The 20174-nt window shown below is 49.8% G+C and overlaps 2 protein-coding genes across 3 annotated transcripts in view; one reads left to right on the forward strand and one right to left on the reverse strand.

Annotated features, from left to right (window-relative positions):
- The window catches only part of UBR2 (ubiquitin protein ligase E3 component n-recognin 2), a 77233-nt gene extending 74813 nt beyond the window's left edge, over positions 1-2420 (forward strand). For both annotated transcript variants that reach the window (XM_080916802.1, XM_080916801.1), the window contains exon 47: positions 277-2420. In XM_080916802.1, coding sequence (XP_080772928.1) covers positions 277-418 — 142 coding nt within the window. In that variant the 3' untranslated portion in view covers positions 419-2420. The remainder of the gene's footprint in view (positions 1-276) is intronic.
- Positions 2421-6902: 4482 nt separating this feature from the next.
- PRPH2 (peripherin 2) lies at positions 6903-19963 on the reverse strand (the record flags this gene model as incomplete). Its single annotated transcript, XM_080917398.1, has 3 exons — positions 6903-7115; positions 10596-10842; positions 19383-19963. 3 exons carry the CDS (start codon positions 19961-19963, stop codon positions 6903-6905), a joined length of 1041 nt encoding a protein of 346 aa, XP_080773524.1.
- Between the last annotated feature and the right edge of the window lie 211 nt (positions 19964-20174).

A 20174-nucleotide genomic window follows, 5' to 3' on the forward strand; every position in this document is an offset into this window, starting at 1 on the left:
ATCTGGGCCAGAGGCCCTGTTTCCTGACCTCAGTCTTTGTGGCACTGGAGAACCTACCTTCTCTCTTCAACACATATTCCCAATCCTTCGTGTGTATGTGTGCATGTGTGGGAGGTGGGAGGGGTGCTCTCACATGCCCATGCGTGTGTTTGGTCATGCACTGAACAGAAGCTGTACAGTTGGAAGCTAGTGCCATGTACCTTTCCTGGTGCAGGAGGGGTTGGGACTCGAGGGATGGATGGACTGTACCTGTGAGTGACCTGTGTCTCTTTCTAGACGAGGGAACCCTTTACATTTATGCCGAGAGCGGTTTCGAAAGATCCAGAAGCTCTGGCAGCAGCACAGTATCACGGAGGAAATTGGACACGCGCAGGAGGCCAACCAGACTCTGGTCGGCATCGACTGGCAGCATTTATAATCGCTCCTCTACCAAAAACTTGACTTGGAATTCTGTGACACAGCTGGCATTTCCAGAAAGACAACGGGAAATAAGTTCAGCTGAATCTATTTTGAAATAAATTCTTTATTTAAGCTTTTCTTCCCAGTTTTATTTTTTTAGTCTGGCTCCAGAGACTGATGAAAATCATTTTCTGCCAGATTTTATTGCTGTGTCCTGGACTGAGATCAGATGTCACCTGGACTGAGAGCCTCTCTAGACCGGAGCCTGGTCCTTTGGATGCCGCCTGCTTTGGTTGCCAGTAGGCTGAGCGAATCCACATGGCCGATGGTGTTGAACTTGCTGGCTGTCCAGCAGAGACCAAACGGAGCCCTCGGGCCTGTCAAGATGGCACATCCTACCTTGGTCCCAAGGCCAAGATGCAGTTCATCTCTGGGACTGGACCTCACCTCCAGAGCAAAACAGTTAAATTTGAAGACAGGATTTCCTTCTCCCTGTGACCTAGAGGGCTGCGGAATCTAACAGGAGAGCCTAGCATGGAGAACAGCTGACTTTTCATGGCTATAGATGGTTGGTTTTCTTCGTCAAGACTTGGCTTTGAAAGCAGCTCTACTCAATTAAAGGGCTTTATGAAACGTAGATGACCTCCTAGGTTTTAGACTATAGCCTCTGCCCCAAGGCTAAACAGAAAGCAATCCGCCTCATGCAGACCGCAGCGGACACGAGAGGCTTCAGCTGAGTGCGGGGCTCCTGTAACCCCAGCACTTGGAATGCTAGGAGTTCAAGGCTGGCTTCAACCATGTTACAAGCTTGGGGTCAGCCTGGGTAACTTGAGGAAACCTTGTCTCAAACCAAACGACATCCGGAAGCCAGCGTTTTAAGCTGTCCTGCCTGCCCTGCCCCACATCTCCTGGATCAGATGGGTTGCTGCTTGTCTGCTGGCTGATTTAGGACATTCCTCAGACTGCACACAAACATCCGTCCTTTTTAGGTATTATTCTAAGAGGTGCCTTTCTAGAACTATAGCCACTTGGTGCCGCAGTTATGGCTCCAGCACACTGCACACCTATTTCCTCGTTGGGCGGATCTGTTCAGTGGTGTCACATGGACACGGTGACAGGCTCAGCAAAGGGACGGACTCCGGTCTCCAGGAACAAAGAGGGGCTTCAGATTTTCTAAGAACCTTTTCAAAGAACCTTTCACTCAGCCTTTCACGTCACATCATTCTGTTCCACTCGGCTGTATCTGTTCCTCGGTTTCTCAGCAGGCTCAGACATCCAGACCAGAGGCTCAAAGAACTGCAGATAGCACTGTCTCCAGGGTCATGTGAGGAGTTAACTCTTCTATGACACAGTTCAGGAACTGAGGGTTTGCAACAGGAAGGCCATCTAGACTCTCCCATGCTCTCCCGTCCCTTGACATAGTCGGACTGGGCTGTGGATGATGTAACTGATGCTTCTTTTGACCTTTGACACATGCCGTTTCTTTAGATTTTAAATTCAGCTTCTGTTGGCTTTTCACCTTCCATTCACCAGGCTTAAATGTAAAGTCATGGGAACATCTCTAGGCTTGAGCCTAGTGCTAGAGGGCTTGCCCAGCAAGACTGAGGTCCTGGGTTCAGCCCTGGTACCAACCCAAAAGGAAACAAATCATGAGCACAGCTTGCTTGTTCTAAGCGGGCTGTAAACATCTTCACTGGTAGTACTGACACTTCTGCCTTCACGCCTGATTCCACAGGAGCCTGGGAGTAGCAGAGAGTGAGCCTGTGTTTCTCTCCTGGGAACGTCAGGGTCTGGGCAGTGACTTCCCAGGGAGCTGCAGCCCTCACACTGTGGCAATGTCATGTTTGCTCCTCTTACCCACACATCTTACTTTCATGTGTCCCGCATGTTTTCATTGTAGAAATGTTTATATAACGTGCTTTCCATATCAGGGAAAATCATATGTTTAATAAATTGGCTATAATTTTAATATCTGTGGACAATTGTAAAATTTGGAATGTATCATATGTAAAAAGTTTAAAGATATTCAAATAAATGCTTTAGGTGTTGACATTGTTTGAGTTATGTCTGTCTTCTGCGTTTCGTTCCACACACACAAGGCCCCAGCAGAGCTCCCTGTGTCACCTTGCTGCAAAAGTGGGACATGGATATTAGCCTAAAATTTAAGAAGCTTAAACTATTAGTGTCAGTTATGGCCACTAGCCAGGCCACACTGACCTTCCCAGAAAGCAGGGACATTATCTCAGATGATTAAGTCTCCTGCTTGTCTGTGAGAGCTGGGAGGCTGGGCCACTGGGATCAGTAGGGAGCCGGTCTGTGGGAGACTCTCCGGTGAGTCATCTCTGGCTGGGCCTTGCCTGCTTCCCTGTCGGGTACTTGCCCTTAACACTCAATGACACTTGGCTTTGGGGATGTGTTAAAGAGGGAAACTTATTCAGAGCGGAATTCTGCTGGGTTCTCAGAATTCTTACCAGGCTGAATCAAGACATCAAGTTCTCTGTGGCAAATGTCAAACATCAGGTCCTCCACTGGGCTTCCCACCTCCTGATCATGAAGGCTAACTCCTAGGCCACCTCACAGCTGCTGGTGTTCTCTCTCTCTCTCTCTCTCTCTCTCTCTCTCTCTCTCTCTCTCTCTCTCTCTCTCTCTCTCTCTCTCTCTCCCTCTCCCTCTCCCTCTCCCTCCCTCCCTCCCTCTCCCTCTCCCTCTCCCTCTCCCTCCCTCTCTCCCTCTCTCTCCTGTCATGTGTATGTGTGTGTTAGTTGATTTTGATTTGGGTTTGGTTTTTTTGAGACAGTTTCCCTGTGTAACCTTGGCTGTCCTGGAACTCACTCTAGTCAAGGCTGTCCTCAAACGAGATTAAAGGTGTGTGCCTCCATAACCCAGCTGCTCTGACCCTACCTTTATCTAGTAATGTTTACTAAGGTATACTTCACAGACATTAACCCTTTTTAAGGATACAGAATTTTTTGCATTTTTGGCAAATGCACAGTTGTTTCACAATAGGAAACAAGCAGTCCCATTCCTGCAGAACATGACCTTCATGCACCTTTTTGGTCCCCTCCTCCCTGCACTGAGTGCTGGCTCTCACTCCTGTCCTGTGCCCCTTCCAGAACAGTAGGTGACTGGAGTCACATTAAGTGCCTCCCTGTGCCTACTAGTGTGTTTTAGAGCTGGAGAACATAGTTACTGAGCATTTGGGAAGCCCTAGGTTCCATCCCCAACACCACAAAAGCTGCTGTGATATTTACAACCTACATCCCAGCGGGTGGGCTGCAGCAGCAGGAAGATCGGGGCTTCAAGGTCATCTCAAGTAAACAGTTCGAGGCCTGGGATACATGAGATAGGGTCTCTAAAAAGCATTAAAAGGTCGAGTACTTTGAGAGTCACACATGCCTCTGGGTGCTAATGGTGTCCAGACCTTAGTGCAGTCACCAACTAACGGCCTGGGTGATGGTTGGGGACCATCTTATGATTACAAGCATTCCTATGTAGGGTTCTGTATGGACCAGGTTTCTATTTCCTTGAGTTTCTTTCCATCACGCGGCCAGTACCATGTCCACAGCAAACTGGGACTGTGTCCAGCCCACCCATGCATAGACTTCATACCTTCCACCAAGAACTCCACTTCACTAGTGGCTGAGAAGCCCTGGTCCTCGCTAAGCTGCAAACCTGCTGGGTTAGCAGGACAGGTGCCAGGGTGAGGGGGGACTGGGGGCCTGCCCAGCAGAGCAATAGCTAATCTTATTAGCCCATATTGAGGTTACTTGGGGTTTACTTGGTGGCTTAGTTTTGAGCTGGAAGCATGTCAAAAGAAGTTGTAGGTTCTTTCTTAAGCTGAGACTACAAACTCCCAGGATTCCTGCCTTTCTGGGTGCTGAGCAGAAGAAACCACCAACTGTTACTGCTTTGAAAATAGAAAAATGGGCCAAGATAATGGTGACGTGGCCTTCAGTCTCAACACTCAGGAGGTGGAGGCTGGCGGATCTCTGTAAATTCAAAACCATTCCAGTCTACATAGCAAATTCCGGGCCAATCAGGGTTACATGGTGAGACTGTATACCAAAAACAAAAATAAAAGCAAAAGGCTGGGTGTGAGGCTAGCCTAGTCTACACAAGTTTCAGCCCAACTTGGGCTACAGTGGACACAGTCTCAAAAAGAAGTCTGGATTGGGGATGTAGCTCTGTGCTAGGGTGTAGCAAGTCCCCATCTCAGTATTTATAAAGGAAGAAAGTCCCTGGTTCTGTCTTTACCAGTGACCCTGCCTAGAGCTGGGCTGAAACAGCTGTTGGTGAGTTTGCACAAGCTCGAGGAGGGATTGCAATCACATAAGTCAGAGCCTGGTTGGTACAGAGTATTACTGGGCATTGGTAAGTTACCAAGAGGAATGGCCTAGGTCTTCCTGGTCACTCTCTGGCAGCCTAAGACTATTTCCAATGCAGTTAATCCTAAATCTTCTCTGAACCACATAACCTGCACCCTGCTCCAAGGACGCTTACAGTTACCTATTTGGGAAAATGATTGCTTTAGAAATCCAGCATGAAAAAAAAGAGACTTGACTTTGGGGGGCTTGCTGGGAGCAGGGTGTTCAAGACAGGGTTTCTCTGTGTAGCCTAGGCTGTCCTGGAACTCACTGTGTAGACCAGGCTGACCTCAGACGAAGGGATCCACCTGCCTCTGCCTCCTGAGTGCTGGGATTAAGAGCATACACCATCACCGCCCAGCTAAGACTTGACTTTTTGAAGTTATTATTTCTGCACATGTATGGGTACCCATGGAGACCAAAAAAAGGTATCAGATCCCCTGGAGCTGGAGTTACAAACAATTGTAAAAATGTACCTATGGAGGCTGGAGAGATGGGTCAGTGGTTAAGAGCACTGACTGCTCTTCCAGAGGTCCTGAGTTCAATTCCCAGCAACCACATGGTGGCTCACAACCATCTATAACAGGATCTGATGCCCTCTTCTGGTTCTGGTGTGTATGAAGAGAGTGACCGTGTACTCATAAATAAATTTAAAAAAAAAAAAAGGACTGGTCTCATATACCCCAGGCTAGCTTTAGAACTTGCTATGTAGTAGAAGGTGACATTGAACTGATCCTCTGGCTTCCACCTCCCAAATGCTAGGATCAGAGAGGCGTGCACTGTCGGACCTGGCTTCTGCCTTTTTAAACAGGTAATGGCTAGAACTGGGTGTCCTGTGATGTGTGCTGTTGAATAGATGGACAGTCACTTAGCAAAAGTGATTTTCATACAATACAGTTTTTAATATCTCTTAATAACATAGTTGTTATTGTTGACAACATAGTTAGGAGTGGGTACCTTTCACCATGATCTTGGCCCTTCTGAGAGGTGACAGCAGAACCCTGAGGGTCCCCTCCATAGATGCCTGGCTCAGCATCTGGGCCATTCCTTGCTCAGAGAGACTCAGGAAACTAAACAGCGGGGTCATAGTTCGCTGGGTGTGCCAGCATCTCTAATCTGGTCTCCCCCTGAGAGTTAGAGCCAAGTAGCACAGGACAGCAGCAGCTGAGCCCTGTGGTGATCTGGGTACCGTAGTCTGGGTGCCACCAAAATCATATTTTGCTTCCCGAGAGCTTGTCTGTTGAGTCCCAGAAGAAACAGCCACTTCCCACACAGGCTAGCTCAGAAAGACAGCCAGTCTCCCAGAATCTCTCCGGATACAGAAGCATTCCCATAGTGTTTTGTGGGAGGAAACTCGGAAGCTCCCCGAGGTCCTTGCCCTCGGACTGCCATGGCCATCTGGGTCCACATCCCCAAGCCCACCAGGAGGTTAGGCCTGGTCCCTTCTCTCCCACCGAAGGACAGCAAACTCACCTGGGGCTTTCTCAGACAAGCCATAGGCGGTGGCTCACCCAGCGCTTTGTGAGCAGAGGGAATTGTGGGACATGCTGGAGTAAGTGACAGAGTCTGGAACTCTCACTGGGTTTTTATAAAGTTTTCTCTTCCTGCACCATCTGTGAATTTCTCTGCAGAGGTAACCCTCTGGGGAGTCCATTACTTATACAAACATGTAATTGCTTCTCCTCCATTGCATAACGGTAAGCTAATGGTGACCAGCTGTTAACCCTTTCATTAAGGAAAAGACAACGTGGCTCTTAGAGTTTTGTTTTTTCTCCTTGTTTTTATGTGTCAAGTGATGGTTAGGATGCAGAACCTGGAGCTTAAAAGAGGCAAACACTACTGAGGAGTGGGGGGCCCTTGGTGTAGCCAGTCACCTATGGGAGAACTGGACTCACGCTTGGACAGAGCCCTGGACTGGCCAATTTTGTGAGACTAGGCATCCTCTGGGAGCATTCAGTCACTCACATTTGGAGGCAGCCATCTCACAAATGTCTGTAGCGTGCCCTAAGGACCCTGAACTTCAAGGCGAGTCAGTAGGTAACCAGCTTTCTTGGGAAATTTGGACTTTCAGCTGGACAAGGGGGTATCCACATTCCCTGGAGTCCACTAAGTGGTGAGGAGGAGAGAGGCCCCAGGCCATCAGCCAGCCTCTGGGGCCTGGCCTGCATCTGCGCCTTCTGCCTCCACCTGATTGCTCTTGCCCAGCTTTTTAAAGCTCTCCAGAAAGGCCTTCCAGGTCTCCGGCACACTCTTCTCCAGGAGCCAACCCTCACTCTCACATTCAGCATCCTCCGGGTTGGACACACTCTCCAGCGCTGTGTGGAGGTAGCGGAGTCCCGCAGTGATGCTCACCTGGTGGGGAGAACAGAGACTTACACCAGACACGGGGCATTGGTAGGAGGGCTGTTAGGACAATGTGAGCAGTTGTGAGCAGTGAGCCATCCAACCCTGGCCTCCCTTCCAGACCCCTGAATGTCTAGAACGTTTGATATCCTCTGCCTACATCATCATCTAGAACGTTTGATATCCTCTGCCTACGTCATCATCTAGAACGTTTGATATCCTCTGCCTATGTCATCATTTAGAACGTTTGATATCCTCTGCCTACATCATCATCTAGAACATTTGATATCCTCTGCCTACGTCATCATCTAGAACATTTGATATCCTCTGCCTACATCATCATCTAGAACATTTGATATCCTCTGCCTACGTCATCATGGCTCCTGAGTTGCCTGTTAATCCAGAGCGGACCCTAAGTGACCTGTGCTGTGTCTATCCCTCCCTTTCTTCCTGCCCTTCCTCCACCAGGATGAACACACCAGTCCTTCATACCACGTCCAGCCCTGTTTCTTTGTTCATAAGAATGTTGGCAGCTTTACTGGATGGGATAAAAATGTCACTTCCTCGGCTAGCAAGATGGCTTGAGGCAAAGTGGGTAGAGACTTGCTGCAGAGAATCCACTTTTGTTTGATTTCCCCATAGTGGAAAGAGGCAGCTGACTCCTACAAGTTGTCCTCTGACCTCCACAAGCCACGGCACACACAAGCCCAAACATGTATACATACACACAAACAAACAAATAGAATCTTGTTAAAACTCTCTCCCAGGCCAGGCTTGGTGGTACACGCCCTTAATCCCAGCCCTCAGGCGGCAGAGGCAGGTAGATTTCTGTGAGTTTGAGGCCAGCCTGGGCTACATAGAGCTATAGGACAGCCAGAACTATGTAGAGAGATCCTGTCTCAAAACAACAAAGGAGTCACTTCTGGGGCTGGAAGATGGCTCAGCAGTCAAGAGCACTTGCTCTTGCAGAGGACATGAATTCGGTTCACACTACCCACAGGGCAGCTCAGAACCATCTGTCACTCCAGTTCCAAGGGATCCGGCCCCCTCTGCTGACCTCCACTGGCACCAGATGAACACAGGATACACATGCATACGGACAGACAAAACACGTGCACATAAAATTAGTCTGAAAAGATAAAAGGTCGTTCCCTCTTCTGCACACCCTGGGTGTGGGGTGATCTCTTCTTCCTGTGGTAAGAAACTGGTCACCAGCTGGTCCCATCTCTGCACTAGCCTCCACGGTGGCAGACCCTGTGTCCTAAAGTACCTGGACTGGCCTACCAGCCTGCATGTAGGTGGCTATGAGACTCAAAGAGGAGACCATGGTGCACCTTCTAGCTTGCAGGTTTTCTGAGGAGGTAGCAGCTGCCTCCCGTGGGCGGCGTAGGACCCTGTGTGTGCAGAGCACACCTTGTGTGCACCTGACAGGCTGGGTAGAGCTGTCAGCCGATTGGCAAGGCAGGTACCATTTTCCCCTTTCATTTTGTATCCCATTCACTACTTGCCTCTATGCAAGCTCAAGTTTCCTGTGCAGCTTCAGGCTGTTCCCTAAGAGTGGGACTGACCCCTACTCCCAGACATTGGATGCATCCCACACCTCAGCCCCAGAGGACTCAGGGTCGTGATGGTACCTCACCAAACATCTAACAGTAGGTGCACGGGTGTGTATTTAATTTTAGGAGTATCTAATGATAGTGACTGGCCAATTTTAGGCATTCTTACTGTCTGTTGAAAGTTTACTAACGTTTTTTACAATGGGAAAAGCTACATCCTCCTGAAGGAAGCCTGCTGCACTATAGACTCCACACTGACCGTATCTGACCATCTCCTGACTGGATTAGGATGCACAAGAGGTCAAGGCTAAGGTTACAGCAATGCCCTCAGCTCCAGCAGCCTAATGCCTGAGGCAGCTCTGCTCCCTACAAGTTAGAAGTATTCGACTCCCTGTTCCCCGTGACCTGGTTTCAGCAATGGTGAGCTGGAAGGCTACTGGGGGTCCACTGCAGTCTCCCAGGGCAGGGAGCCATCTTGTCGTGGATCTTAGGTCGGTGACTGTCCACCTGGTGGTTAGCTGCTTCCCACATGACATTCGTTTCCAATAAATGGCCGTGATGTGCTGCCTTTGCCTTGACGTCAAAAGCTTTCTTTCGCATGTGGTCCAGCCACCCGTGGTGGCTTAGAAGAGGTGTGGGGATACACCCTGCCCTTGTGCGTGTACTACAAGAAAGATCCAAAGAATCTTCTCTAATAGAAGGAAACTTCCTCAGCTCATGTTTCTGTCTTGCTACATTTTGGTTTTGGAGTGTAGGTTTTCTGATGCATGAAGCACAGGGTCACCCCCCCCCCCACACACACACACACACACTAGTTTATGGCCTGTTCAGAACCTAGAACAGCTCCCAGCATGTGTTAGAATTTCCTTCCAAGGATTATTTGGACAAAGAAAGATGACGGATACAGGAGTGCTGAGTTTCAAGAAACTACAAAAAGGGGAACTGAGCCTTCTAGATGGCATAAGATTAGACTAGCATCAAAAGTACAAATCCATACAGACTCCCTTGGCTGAAGGTCCCAGCATACACATCATACATGGATCAATGGCGTTACCTGTGGGGACTACTGGGAGTCTCTGTGCCACTGATCCCATGTAACAGTTAATGTAACCATCCAAGGCCACAGAACACAACAGGCAAAGTGCTGGAGAACCCCAAAGTCTGGTTAAGCGAAAAGCCAGGCATAAGAGTTTGTGTAGGTACAAACAGAGGCACAGTTACAAATGCGTAGCTGCCGTGGGCTGGGGTGCTGAGTGTTACTATTTAGTGGGTGTAAACTTTTCTTGGGAGGACAAATGAAATGTTTTAGAACTAGGTTGAGGTGGATACGTGCTACTGTGAATACAATAAACAGCTTAATTTTGTGTACGCCTTTAATCTCAGGACTTGGGGGGTAGAGGCAGGCAGATCTCTGTGAATTTGGGGCCAGCCTGGTCTATATGGAGAGTTCCAGAATAGCCAGGTCGAGAGAGAGAGAGAGAGAGAGAGAGAGAGAGAGAGAGAGAGAGAGAGAGAGAGAGAGAGGAGAGAGAGTCTATCTCAAAAATAAAAAAGGAAAGGAAAGGAGGAAAAGAAAGGTTGTTATTATGTTGAGTTTTAACTAAATATTTTGTATGTAATGATGCCAGTCAAGATGGCATGTCTGTGACCCCAGTTTTTGGGGGATGCTGAGGCAGAAGATCATGAATACAAGGGCAGCATGGGCAACATAATGAGAGAATGTCTCAACCACAAAAAGATGCCAGGCATGGTGATGAACACCTGTTTCCTGGTACTTGGAAGGATAAGCAATTTAGGGCTAGCCTTGGCTACATATCAAGCTTAAGGCCAGCCTAGATTACATGAGACCCTGTAGGTTTGCTTACCAGGTCTGGCTTCACCATGTTAAACCCAAGTCTGACAGGCTCCCTTTCCCTGTCCTCTGTGGACCTACCTCAAAGAGCCAGACGAGAAATGTGACAACACCCATGGAGTTCATGAGGCTGCTGTAGTAATTCAGCAGGGCGGCCCTGCAGCCCTGCAGCCAGAGGTTGAGCTCCTCCGTCTGGTGGTCATAGCTGTAGTGTGCCGAGTTGTTGGTGAGCTGGTACTGGATACAGGGCCGTGGTGAGCTGGGGTTGCAGCAGCTGAAAGGGACACCGTCCACCAGGTACCGCCCATCCACATTGCTCTTGATGCGACTGGAAGAGAAACGGCCTGGTTCAGGCTCCGGGACAACCGTCAGCATCAGGTTCATCCACGCACTGCCCGTGAACAGCCACCACGTGCCAGCCACTGTACTACAAATAGAACACGTAACTACCCCAGCCTTCCTGCAGTGGACGTTCTAGAAGGTGGAGGCAGGGTTTGAGCCCTCATCCCTTCACCAACCATCTCTCCCCTTCATAGATCACTCACGACCCAGGCCTGCTCTGGCTCTGGGCCTATGCAGAGAGAGGACATGGGGGCTGGGGAGCGGCACAGGCCTCCCCTCTGTAAACTCCACACTAACAGCCGACTCTCCTTACTCACTCTGAAAGACAGACAAGGCTCCCAGCAACTCCAAGTGTCTGTGTTAATGCATGTTGTTTTAGGGTCTGCTACGCCTTCACAGAGACCCACAATCCCAGAGGAATCTACAGTGAAAGGTCCTTCCTGCCCCTGTGGTTGATGTCTATATGGAGGGAATTGTGACAATAATTACTAGGGGCAGACGCTGGGAATGTGAGCAGAGCTTGCAGCAGAGTCACAGGAGGGTGGCCATGGTTGGGGCCAGAGAGTAACAGGAGGTAACGTGGGGTGGTGCCCAGAACTGCTCTACACACCCCCACAAACTGTACATGCTGCCTACGCAGGGCTTGTCAGCACGCTTAAGATGTGTGTACTTAAGATGTGGTAGAACATCCTGTAATCCCAGCTCTTGGGAGGTGGGGGGCAGGAGGGTCAGTTTAAGGTTACCCTCAGCTACACAGCACATTCAGGGCCAGCTCAGATTACACAAGGCTGCAGCCTTTTGCATTTATATATTTATAAATACATAAATAAAGGCTAAAGAGAGAGCCCTCCTGGTAAAGAGCTAGACAATCTGCTGATACATGGCTTGGGCTTGAGGGTCTCAGACAGATGGATTCCTGGAACTTGTTGGCTATTTAGCATAGCCTACTTGGCAAGTTCCTTTGTGTGACAAAGGAAGAGGAGGAGGAGGAAGAGGAGGAAGAAGAAGAAGAGGGGGAGGGGTGGTGGTGGTGGTGGACAGCCCCTGAGGTTGTTCTTAGCCCTCCACACACACCCATGTGTTCTCTTGTATAAATGCACATGCATCCTCATACACATAACATAAAATAATGTCTTTGGGCCTTCATCTGAAAGAGCCCACGCTGGGCTGCTGAAACAGCTCAGTGGGTAAAGGGACTTGCCCAGCTTGGTGACTCAAGTCTGATCACCAAGACCACGTGGTAGAAAGAAAAAAAAAAAAAAACCAAATTCCACAAGTTGTCTTCTAACCTCCAGAGGCATTCGGCCAAATATGCACACCTGTAGGCACACACCGAAGACACACTTGATGGTGATGATGATGATGATGATGATGGTGACAGTTAATTGTTTTCAAAAACTGAAAAGCCCACACAGTTGTCTGACATGCTGGCCTTAAACAGAGTGTCCCGAATTTTTTTTTTTCTATTTTTTATTCCAGTGAGCTACATCTGTGGCAGCCTGCTGTGGCGGTGGCCGCCCTGTGCCTGTGGGTGACCCCTTCAGAGGCCGGGTCACATAGCCTGCCAGCCATGGGAGAGACAACCTGTACCACAGCAGTCTAAGCTCTGATCTCTGTAGACGGAGTTTTATGGGATTGTCGTCATCATCATCATCATCATCAAGAGAATTAATTTATCAGTGTCTTTCTTACTTGCGAAGGTAAGTTTCTCTTACATTTGTTACTGTACGCACACGCCTGTATCATGGCGCCATGCGGAAGTCAGAGGACAACTTGCAGGAGCTGAACCCTCGCCCCCGACCTGAGCCGACTCACTTGCTCCCTTCAACTTACCTGAATTTACACTTCTCTCTTTCCAAGAACACCCTTTGCCTCAGGATCCGCCTGTGGGCCTTTTCTAAGAGCTGCCTGCCGCTTCCCGCCCATCGGGATTAGTTAGGGCTCTAGGAAGGCTGCACCTGGTGACGTGGGTTATGCCGTATGTCCACACGTCCTTCAGTCCTGACACTACAGATAGACAGGGTGCACTACCTAACAGGTGGCACTAGGTGACACGGGCATGGGACGGGTAAGAGAGGACTGACCATTGGCTTTGACTTCTGACCTGTACAGACCAGTTCCTTCCCTTCAGACAGATTCCTTAATCCTGGCCTGCCTCGGCTTCCTTGTGCCAGGAGGATTATGTGAAGAGATGTAAACTACGCTTGAAGAGAGCATGGCGCACAGGAACTACAAAGGGCAAGCGCATGCGCAAAGGGTGCCTCACCCGGCAGCGGTCAAGCAAGAGCCATCAGAGAACAGGGGAGCCCACATCAGGTTATAAAACGAACAGACTAGAGGACAGACATCACAGGGACACGGTCGCTTGTAAATTTGTAGTTGTTCTTGGCCTTTGAGGGTAGCTACAGGGCAAGATTCTCTCCCAGGCGGGGGTGCGCAGGCTCACTCACTGCCCTGTGGGCGACAGGGGCTGCATACGCCTTGGCGGTTGATGAGCCATCTCCCTGATGACGCCTTTGTGCACAGGGCAGCGTAAACCAGATCTTGCTTGGCTTCTGTCAAGCTCCCGGAGCCTATGTCAATGCTGGTGACGGTACCCTAGGTGGGGCAGGGCAGGAAGGCAGGCTGGAAGGATATTGGCAGGGCCTTTGGGTGTCCTTTGTATGATGTGAAGCCTGTACATCCACCTCTCAAGTCTACCTCAAGGATGTCTGAAATGAGGGTCAGACCAGTAGTCATGAGGCTGAGGCCGGCAGACGCTCCCATCTCTCCACCTCTCCCCTCTTGAAGGCTCGTGGCCTTGGGCACACGGAGCAGAATTTAAATTTAGTCTCCAAGACATTTCCTCCCTCCAAGCACCCAGGACCCACAACTGGCTTTACTCAAAGCTGAGGGCCCCCACACTCAGAGGCCATTCTTGCTGCTGACTTGCAGGCTGTCTCTGGAGTCTACACACAGATCCCCCAAAGCCATTTCTACTACCCAGGCGTAGGCGTGGGTTTTGCAGCGAACAAACTACAGTTCCTCTTGTCCTGTGATGCTGGTCCTTTCTGGACTCATGGGGTGGCTGTGAACCTATCACCTCACAGGCTTACAGGTGACACATTTGACCAAGCCTTTGACCTTCAGAAAATCTTGGCTCCTCTCCACACAAAGCCCACTGAAGAGGACCTTGAAAACCACCAGATGATTCAGTAGAGAAGGCAATGGGACCCAGAAAAGGACAGCCTCGTCTAAAACCACATGGGTAATTGAAGGCTTGCCCACTGACTTCCTATTGCCTTGGACTTTACCCACTTCTCAGGACGCCAAGGTGTCCTACATTGGCCTTTAACTCCCTTTGTCATTGAGGATGACCTTGAACTTCTGATCCTCCTGCCTTCGCCCCCCCCCCCAAGTGCTAAGATCACAGGCATACACCACCACACCCACTTTACGTGGAGATGGGGTTGGGTCTTGAGCCACCGTCATGCTTCTAACACATTCAACCAAGTTCTATCCCAAGCCCAGTTCTCTGGAGACAGTTATGTAAGAAACAGGATCCTCTCATCTGTACCCCAGGATCCACTGCCTACCCCCATCTGTGTCTCTACACCCACCTCAGGTGCCCCCAAGATGAAGTAAAACTTGCACACCTGCCTCACACATGCTACAAGTGCACCTGAGGTCATGTAGCAATCATGGGGCTGAGGCCAACAGGGACTCCTAAGTGTCCCCAACTCCCCACCTCCCCTCCCTAACCTTTAGTGAGCAAGACACCCTTGGTCTCCACAGGACATGACTATACTTCCCTCAGACTGGGGCTCCCTGAGAACAGACTTAATTCCTTACATAGCTGAGCCACCTGAAGTGGGTTGAGAAAAATAAGCTAAGTGGGGGAGGGGTGGGGAGAGGGTGGAGGTGGCAGGATGAGAGCAGGATGCCAGTCCCTCATATACCACACTCTCTAAACAGCCTCCCCAGTCAGCTCTCCACCACAATTTCTTCAATTCTCACTCTTTAGATAGGTTACCAAAGGTCAGGGGTCAAAGGAATGACCCCCCCAGTTCCCCAGCTGTGCCTCTGCTCCTTGAGGAGGATTAAGTCACTGGATGCCTGAGGGTCCCTTCTCAAGCTCTCTCTCTGTCTCTCTCCCTATTGATATATCTAGTCACCCACTAAATTCCATCTTTCTCCAGAAGGGTCTGCAGGCTGCCTTGAGAAGGCTAGATCGCCCTGGATGTGAGGTGTAGCCTAGAATACAGGCTCAAGACCCAGTAACCCCTTCCCCCTGCCCTCCCCCCAAAGTAAAGCACTTTCCTAGCCTGGGAACTGCTCTGCTATAAATAGCCAGCTCACCCCTTAAGGAGCTCTGCACCTGACCTGGCTTTGTCTCAGGAGGTGAGTGGGGCCCTAATTGGCCAGTGCAAAAGAGGGTAGGCCCTAAGGAAACAAGCCAGGTGATACAGGGATGGGGGCAGAGCTGTGTTCGAAGAGGGCTCTTGGAACCCACCTAGAGCTTGGCCAGTCCTTCCCTGTGCTAATCTTGGGTCCTTCTTCAGGACCCAATGCTCCAGTCTGATGGAAGATCAGGAGGACCCAACGCCCCAGTCTGATGGAAGAGGCTCAGCCCTAAAATGAGATAAGAGAAACATTGGCAGGGGACAGATATGTGTCCCTGTGGACTGGGGTCACTCCCAGCCTTGGCTCCTACCTCTACAGATATCAGGCAGTGACAACACAGTAAGTCCCTTCTCCCAGGCCCATACAGGACTGAGGAGGGTCGCTAAGGCACAGTTACAGCCTTCAGGACAGCCTGCAGAACCAGGGGAGCGGAAGAAAGGTTAAGGGGGTAGTTCTGGTTTGAGGGGCACCTCTTTGCTATATGGGGTGCTGACATAGAAGCACCAAGACTCAAGATGTCCTCTCTCCTCTACAAACTGTGGCACATGCACCCCTTCACACCCCACACTAATACATAAATAAATACATGCCATTTAAATTCCTTTTTAAAGCTTTTGTGGCTAGTCATATACCCCCCCCCCCTTTTTCTAGCCTCGTTCCTGCCATCAGAATCTTACCCTAAGGCTGCTGAGAATCCAAAAAAATAAATGCATTCTACTTCTCAGGGATTGGGGTCTTAAAATACAAATAAATAAACTTTACAAATGTCAGAATTTCCTATTCCTTCTTTTTTCTGTTCGTTAGTTTGTTCATATGTTTGTTTTTGTTTTTCGAGACAAGATTTCTCTGTGTAGCCCTGGCTGTCCTGGAACTTTCTCTGTAGACCCAATTGACCTTGGACTCAGAGACCTGCCTGCTTTTTTTATTTTCATGTCTCTCCTGTGGCCAATCATGTTGTCAGTGCGTATAGTAGCGAAATGTTCCTCCAGGACAATGGAATTAAGATGATGTTGTCCCAGCAAGCTGGTATGGTACACAGAGGTAAATTTTTAAAGGATTTCTAAAAACATAAAACATACTATTTATTGTGACAGGAGCCCAAGCATGCCACAGCGTTTGTGTGGAGATCAGGGAACACTAGCTAGAGTGAGGCCTCTTACCATGTGACATCGAAGTCACATTGTCAGACTCGGCAGCAAGAATCTTCACCCACTGAGCTACCTTGCTAGTTCCACTGAAGTAGTTCTGAGTTAAATGTCCAGTTGGAAATTTAGCTCCCCTGGTCATTGGGAGTAGAGTGACCTGGGTCATTTCTCCACTCTCAAAGCAAAAGAAATTTGGAATTGCAAAGGAAGTTTTATATTGTTCTTTAAAAACTGGCTCTAAGGGGAAGACAAGACCCTGACAGAGAGGGCTGGGGGGAGGGGTAGCTAAAAGGGACAACTCCTGCTCCTCCCTGAAAGGAAAAAGAGGAGGACAAAGGGAAAGGGACAGGGGAGAGGATGGGAGGAAGTAGGGGAGAAGAAAGAGGGAAGGAGGAAGAGAGAATAAAGATGAGAGGGACAGGAAGGGGGAAGGAGAAGGCAGGGGAGAGGAGAGATGGAGGGAGGAAGGCGGGAGGGGAGGAAGATGGAGGGAGGAAGGCAGGGGAGAGGAAATGGAGGGAGGAAGGCAGGGGAGAGGAAATGGAGGGAGGAAGGCAGGGGAGAGGAAATGGAGGGAGGAAGGCAGGGGAGAGGAAATGGAAGGAGGAAGGCAGGGGAGAGGAAGATGGAGGAGGAAGGCAGGCCGGAGGGCAGCTGTTGAGAAATGGTAAAGCAGTTGCTTAGCATGTCCAAGACCTTCATCTTCCCAAAGCTCAGGGATCATCCTGGGAGAAGAGGGCAGAGAGACCGTAAGACCCAGTGGACGGCTAGAGGAAGCCAGTGCTTTTCAGACACAGCAGGGCAATGGCCTCTGTGAACTGTCTGCAGCATCGGACTGAGGGCAGAAGACCCTCGAGGAATCAAGTGGAAAAGTCCCAGTGTGGATGCGGACAGGAGCTCCTCTCACTGAGGAATCAATGGCAACTAATGGCTACCGGCGAGGTGAGGACGTGGGTCCTGACAGACTATCCATGCTCAGTCAAGGCCAGTGGCCAGACATCCGTGACATGGATAGCAGTAACGAGAGTCCATTTATCAGAGAGAGGGAGAGGGAGAACTTAAAACTGGGAGTGGGTGGGGGGCTTAGAAGGGCATGGGAAGGAAGTAACTAAAACACATTAGATTAGAGCCTTGTGAAACTCAGTCAATTTGAAAAGGAGAAAAAAAGAAAAGATTTCCATCTGGAGTCCACTTTAGAAAAGAGAAAACTGCCAGAAATGAATGAAAATCTTTTTCTTCTTTCTTCTGGTTTTAGCACCAGCCTCTCTCATGCCCAAGAGTTCTAATTGTCCCCCGGCTTCACTTCCTCCGTGTCTTATGCAAATTCCACCCCCCTGCCCTGTCCCCAAGACTTGTCATCAGAAGGGCATTGCTAGTCACGATCTTCTCCTTGCCTGGGGATTTGTGGCTGTAATCTCCTTCCACAGAGAAAATGACATCCAAGCAGTGACCTTCACTGGGCTCCCCTCCACCCAAGGAACAAAACCTCGTCTAAGCTAGAAGCCAGCCACCCAGCAGCCTCGGGGCTTCAAGCACATCCTGCTGCTGGGGTGCCTGTCAGTTCAAGACCCCACGGGATTTGCCAGTACTTAACAGAAGGAAAAACAAACAAACAAAAACCAAAACCAGGACGGACCACTGCCCCGGGATGCCACAGAGCACGGCCCCTCCATAATGAGCATCCTCTGGGGAACAGCAGCCCGAGCTGAGGCTGAGGTTCTCCCTGAAACCTCCCCAGCACAGGACTCCATTTTCACACAAACCAAGAGTACCCTGGAAAAACTTAGCAGCGCTGTGCCAGCAAACAAAGCAGCTCTGTGGGTAAAAGTTGCACGCGACACAATCTAGAGGAGGTGCCACCATGCCAAGAAAGACCGGACTCCCTACAGATGTCCCCTGCCCTCTGAACACACTGTACCACACTGTATACACCACACAGATAACATCGCACCAGGTATGGTGGCATGTGCCTTTAATCCCAGCACTTGAAAGACAGAAGAATCCCTCTGAGTTCAAGACCAGTCTAGTCTAGATAAAGAGTTCCAGGCATCCAAACTACATAAGACCCTGAGTCGAAAGAAGGAAGGAAAGAAGGAAGGAAGAAAGAAAGGAAGGAAGAAAGTAAAGTAAGGAAAAGAAAAAGGAAGGAAGAGAAAAAGAAAGGAAAAGAAAAAGAAAGGAAGGAGGAGAAAAAGAAAGAAAAAAAAGAAAGACCAGAATAAGAAGGCATTTAATTTGCACCTGCAGTATACCAGGCATAAACAGGCCAGGAAAAGCACTCTGGGGTCACACATTCCAGTATCTTTCCTTGAAAGATGGAGAAAGAACTGGAGAGATGGCTCATCGGTTAAGAACACTGTTCTTCCCGAGGTCCTGAGTTCAATTCCCAGCAACCACATGGTGGCTCACAACCATCTGTAATGTACTCATAAAATAAATAAATATAAAAAAAAGAAAGAGAGAGAGAGAGAGAGAGAGAGAGAGAGAGAGAGAGAGAGAGAGGCCAGTCACATGTCAGTTGGGAGCAAAGCAAGAAGCACAGCCCAGGCTGTTTGCCCTCCCATCCTGAATATATCAGGAAGATAGTTCACCATATCCAAGGACCTGTAGGTACCTTTGGTCTCATCAAAAGCTTGGGAAACTGAGATACAAAGCAGGAAATGTGACAGACTCCACCTCAGATGGAACAAGATAAGTAAGGAGAAATAACATGAGCTCCAAAGACCCCATTCTTTCTGTAGAAAGGGACCCCATGTTCAGGCTGTCCTCCTGGTAACTCCCATCTATCTAAGCATCTTTCTTTCACCTCAGCCAGATGTGAAGTTGAACCAGATGAGGTTGCCATCGTTAAGGGCCAGAGGGACCAGGCCGCTAGCGATGTCACATGGTCCAGCACAATGTCCCCTCACACAGACATCGTTCTATGCCCAATAAAGGGGGAAGGGAACTGGGCAGGCTGAGGAAATTGAAGACCTGGGTCGGTGTGGTGGCTACTCACTCTTTGACCTCCTTGGAGGAAAAGTCCAGATAGCGATTGCTGATCCATTGGATCTCGAACCAGTCCCGGAAGCCGTTGTTCCCACAGCACTTGAATTCGATCTGGAGCATGTCAATGGTCTTCTTCATGAAGCACCGGCCTGGGGTGTCTGTATCGCGATAGTACTTCATCCCGTTCTTGAGCCCGGAAGCCAGGGTGCTCTCCAGGGAGCCCCGCAGCAGAAAGCAGCAGAGAGCCACCAAGAAGAGGATGACGTTAAAGAAGACACAGACAGCCAGGTACGGCTTCAGCCAGGGCTTCCACTTGGTGTATTTGGCAGGGTCCAGGGCGTCATAGCAGATCTTCCCAGCCAGAGAGTTGAAGACACAGGACAGGACCCCCACCCCTATCAGGGAGTTGGGCACAAAGTGGCTCTCAGAATTATTCATCACATCGCTCCTCTTGCGGAGTTCAATCTTCAGGAACAGCCCCAGGCTGAAGAGGACAATGCCAGCCAACACGGACAGCCAGTTCATAAGCCAGAGCCCCTGGGCCAACTTGACCCGCTTCTTCTGGTCAAACTTGACTTTGAGCAGCGCCATGCTTACCAAGTGGGTTCAGCAGCTTCCCACAGTTCAGTTTCCACTCCTAGCCCGAATGCGCTCAGGGGCTGGACCACTCAGGGTCTGGGGAAGAGCACCATGGGCCCAAGCTGCAGGGAGTTGCCCATTTTGGGGCCTCCCTAGCCTGGGATCCCCGTTAACTCAGTAACAGTAACCGGAGCTAGTTTAGGCCGCGGTATCTGCAGAGTCC

This window comes from Micromys minutus, assembly GCF_963924665.1.
Source record: "Micromys minutus genome assembly, chromosome: 5".
NCBI classification, from domain to species: Eukaryota; Metazoa; Chordata; class Mammalia; order Rodentia; family Muridae; genus Micromys; species Micromys minutus.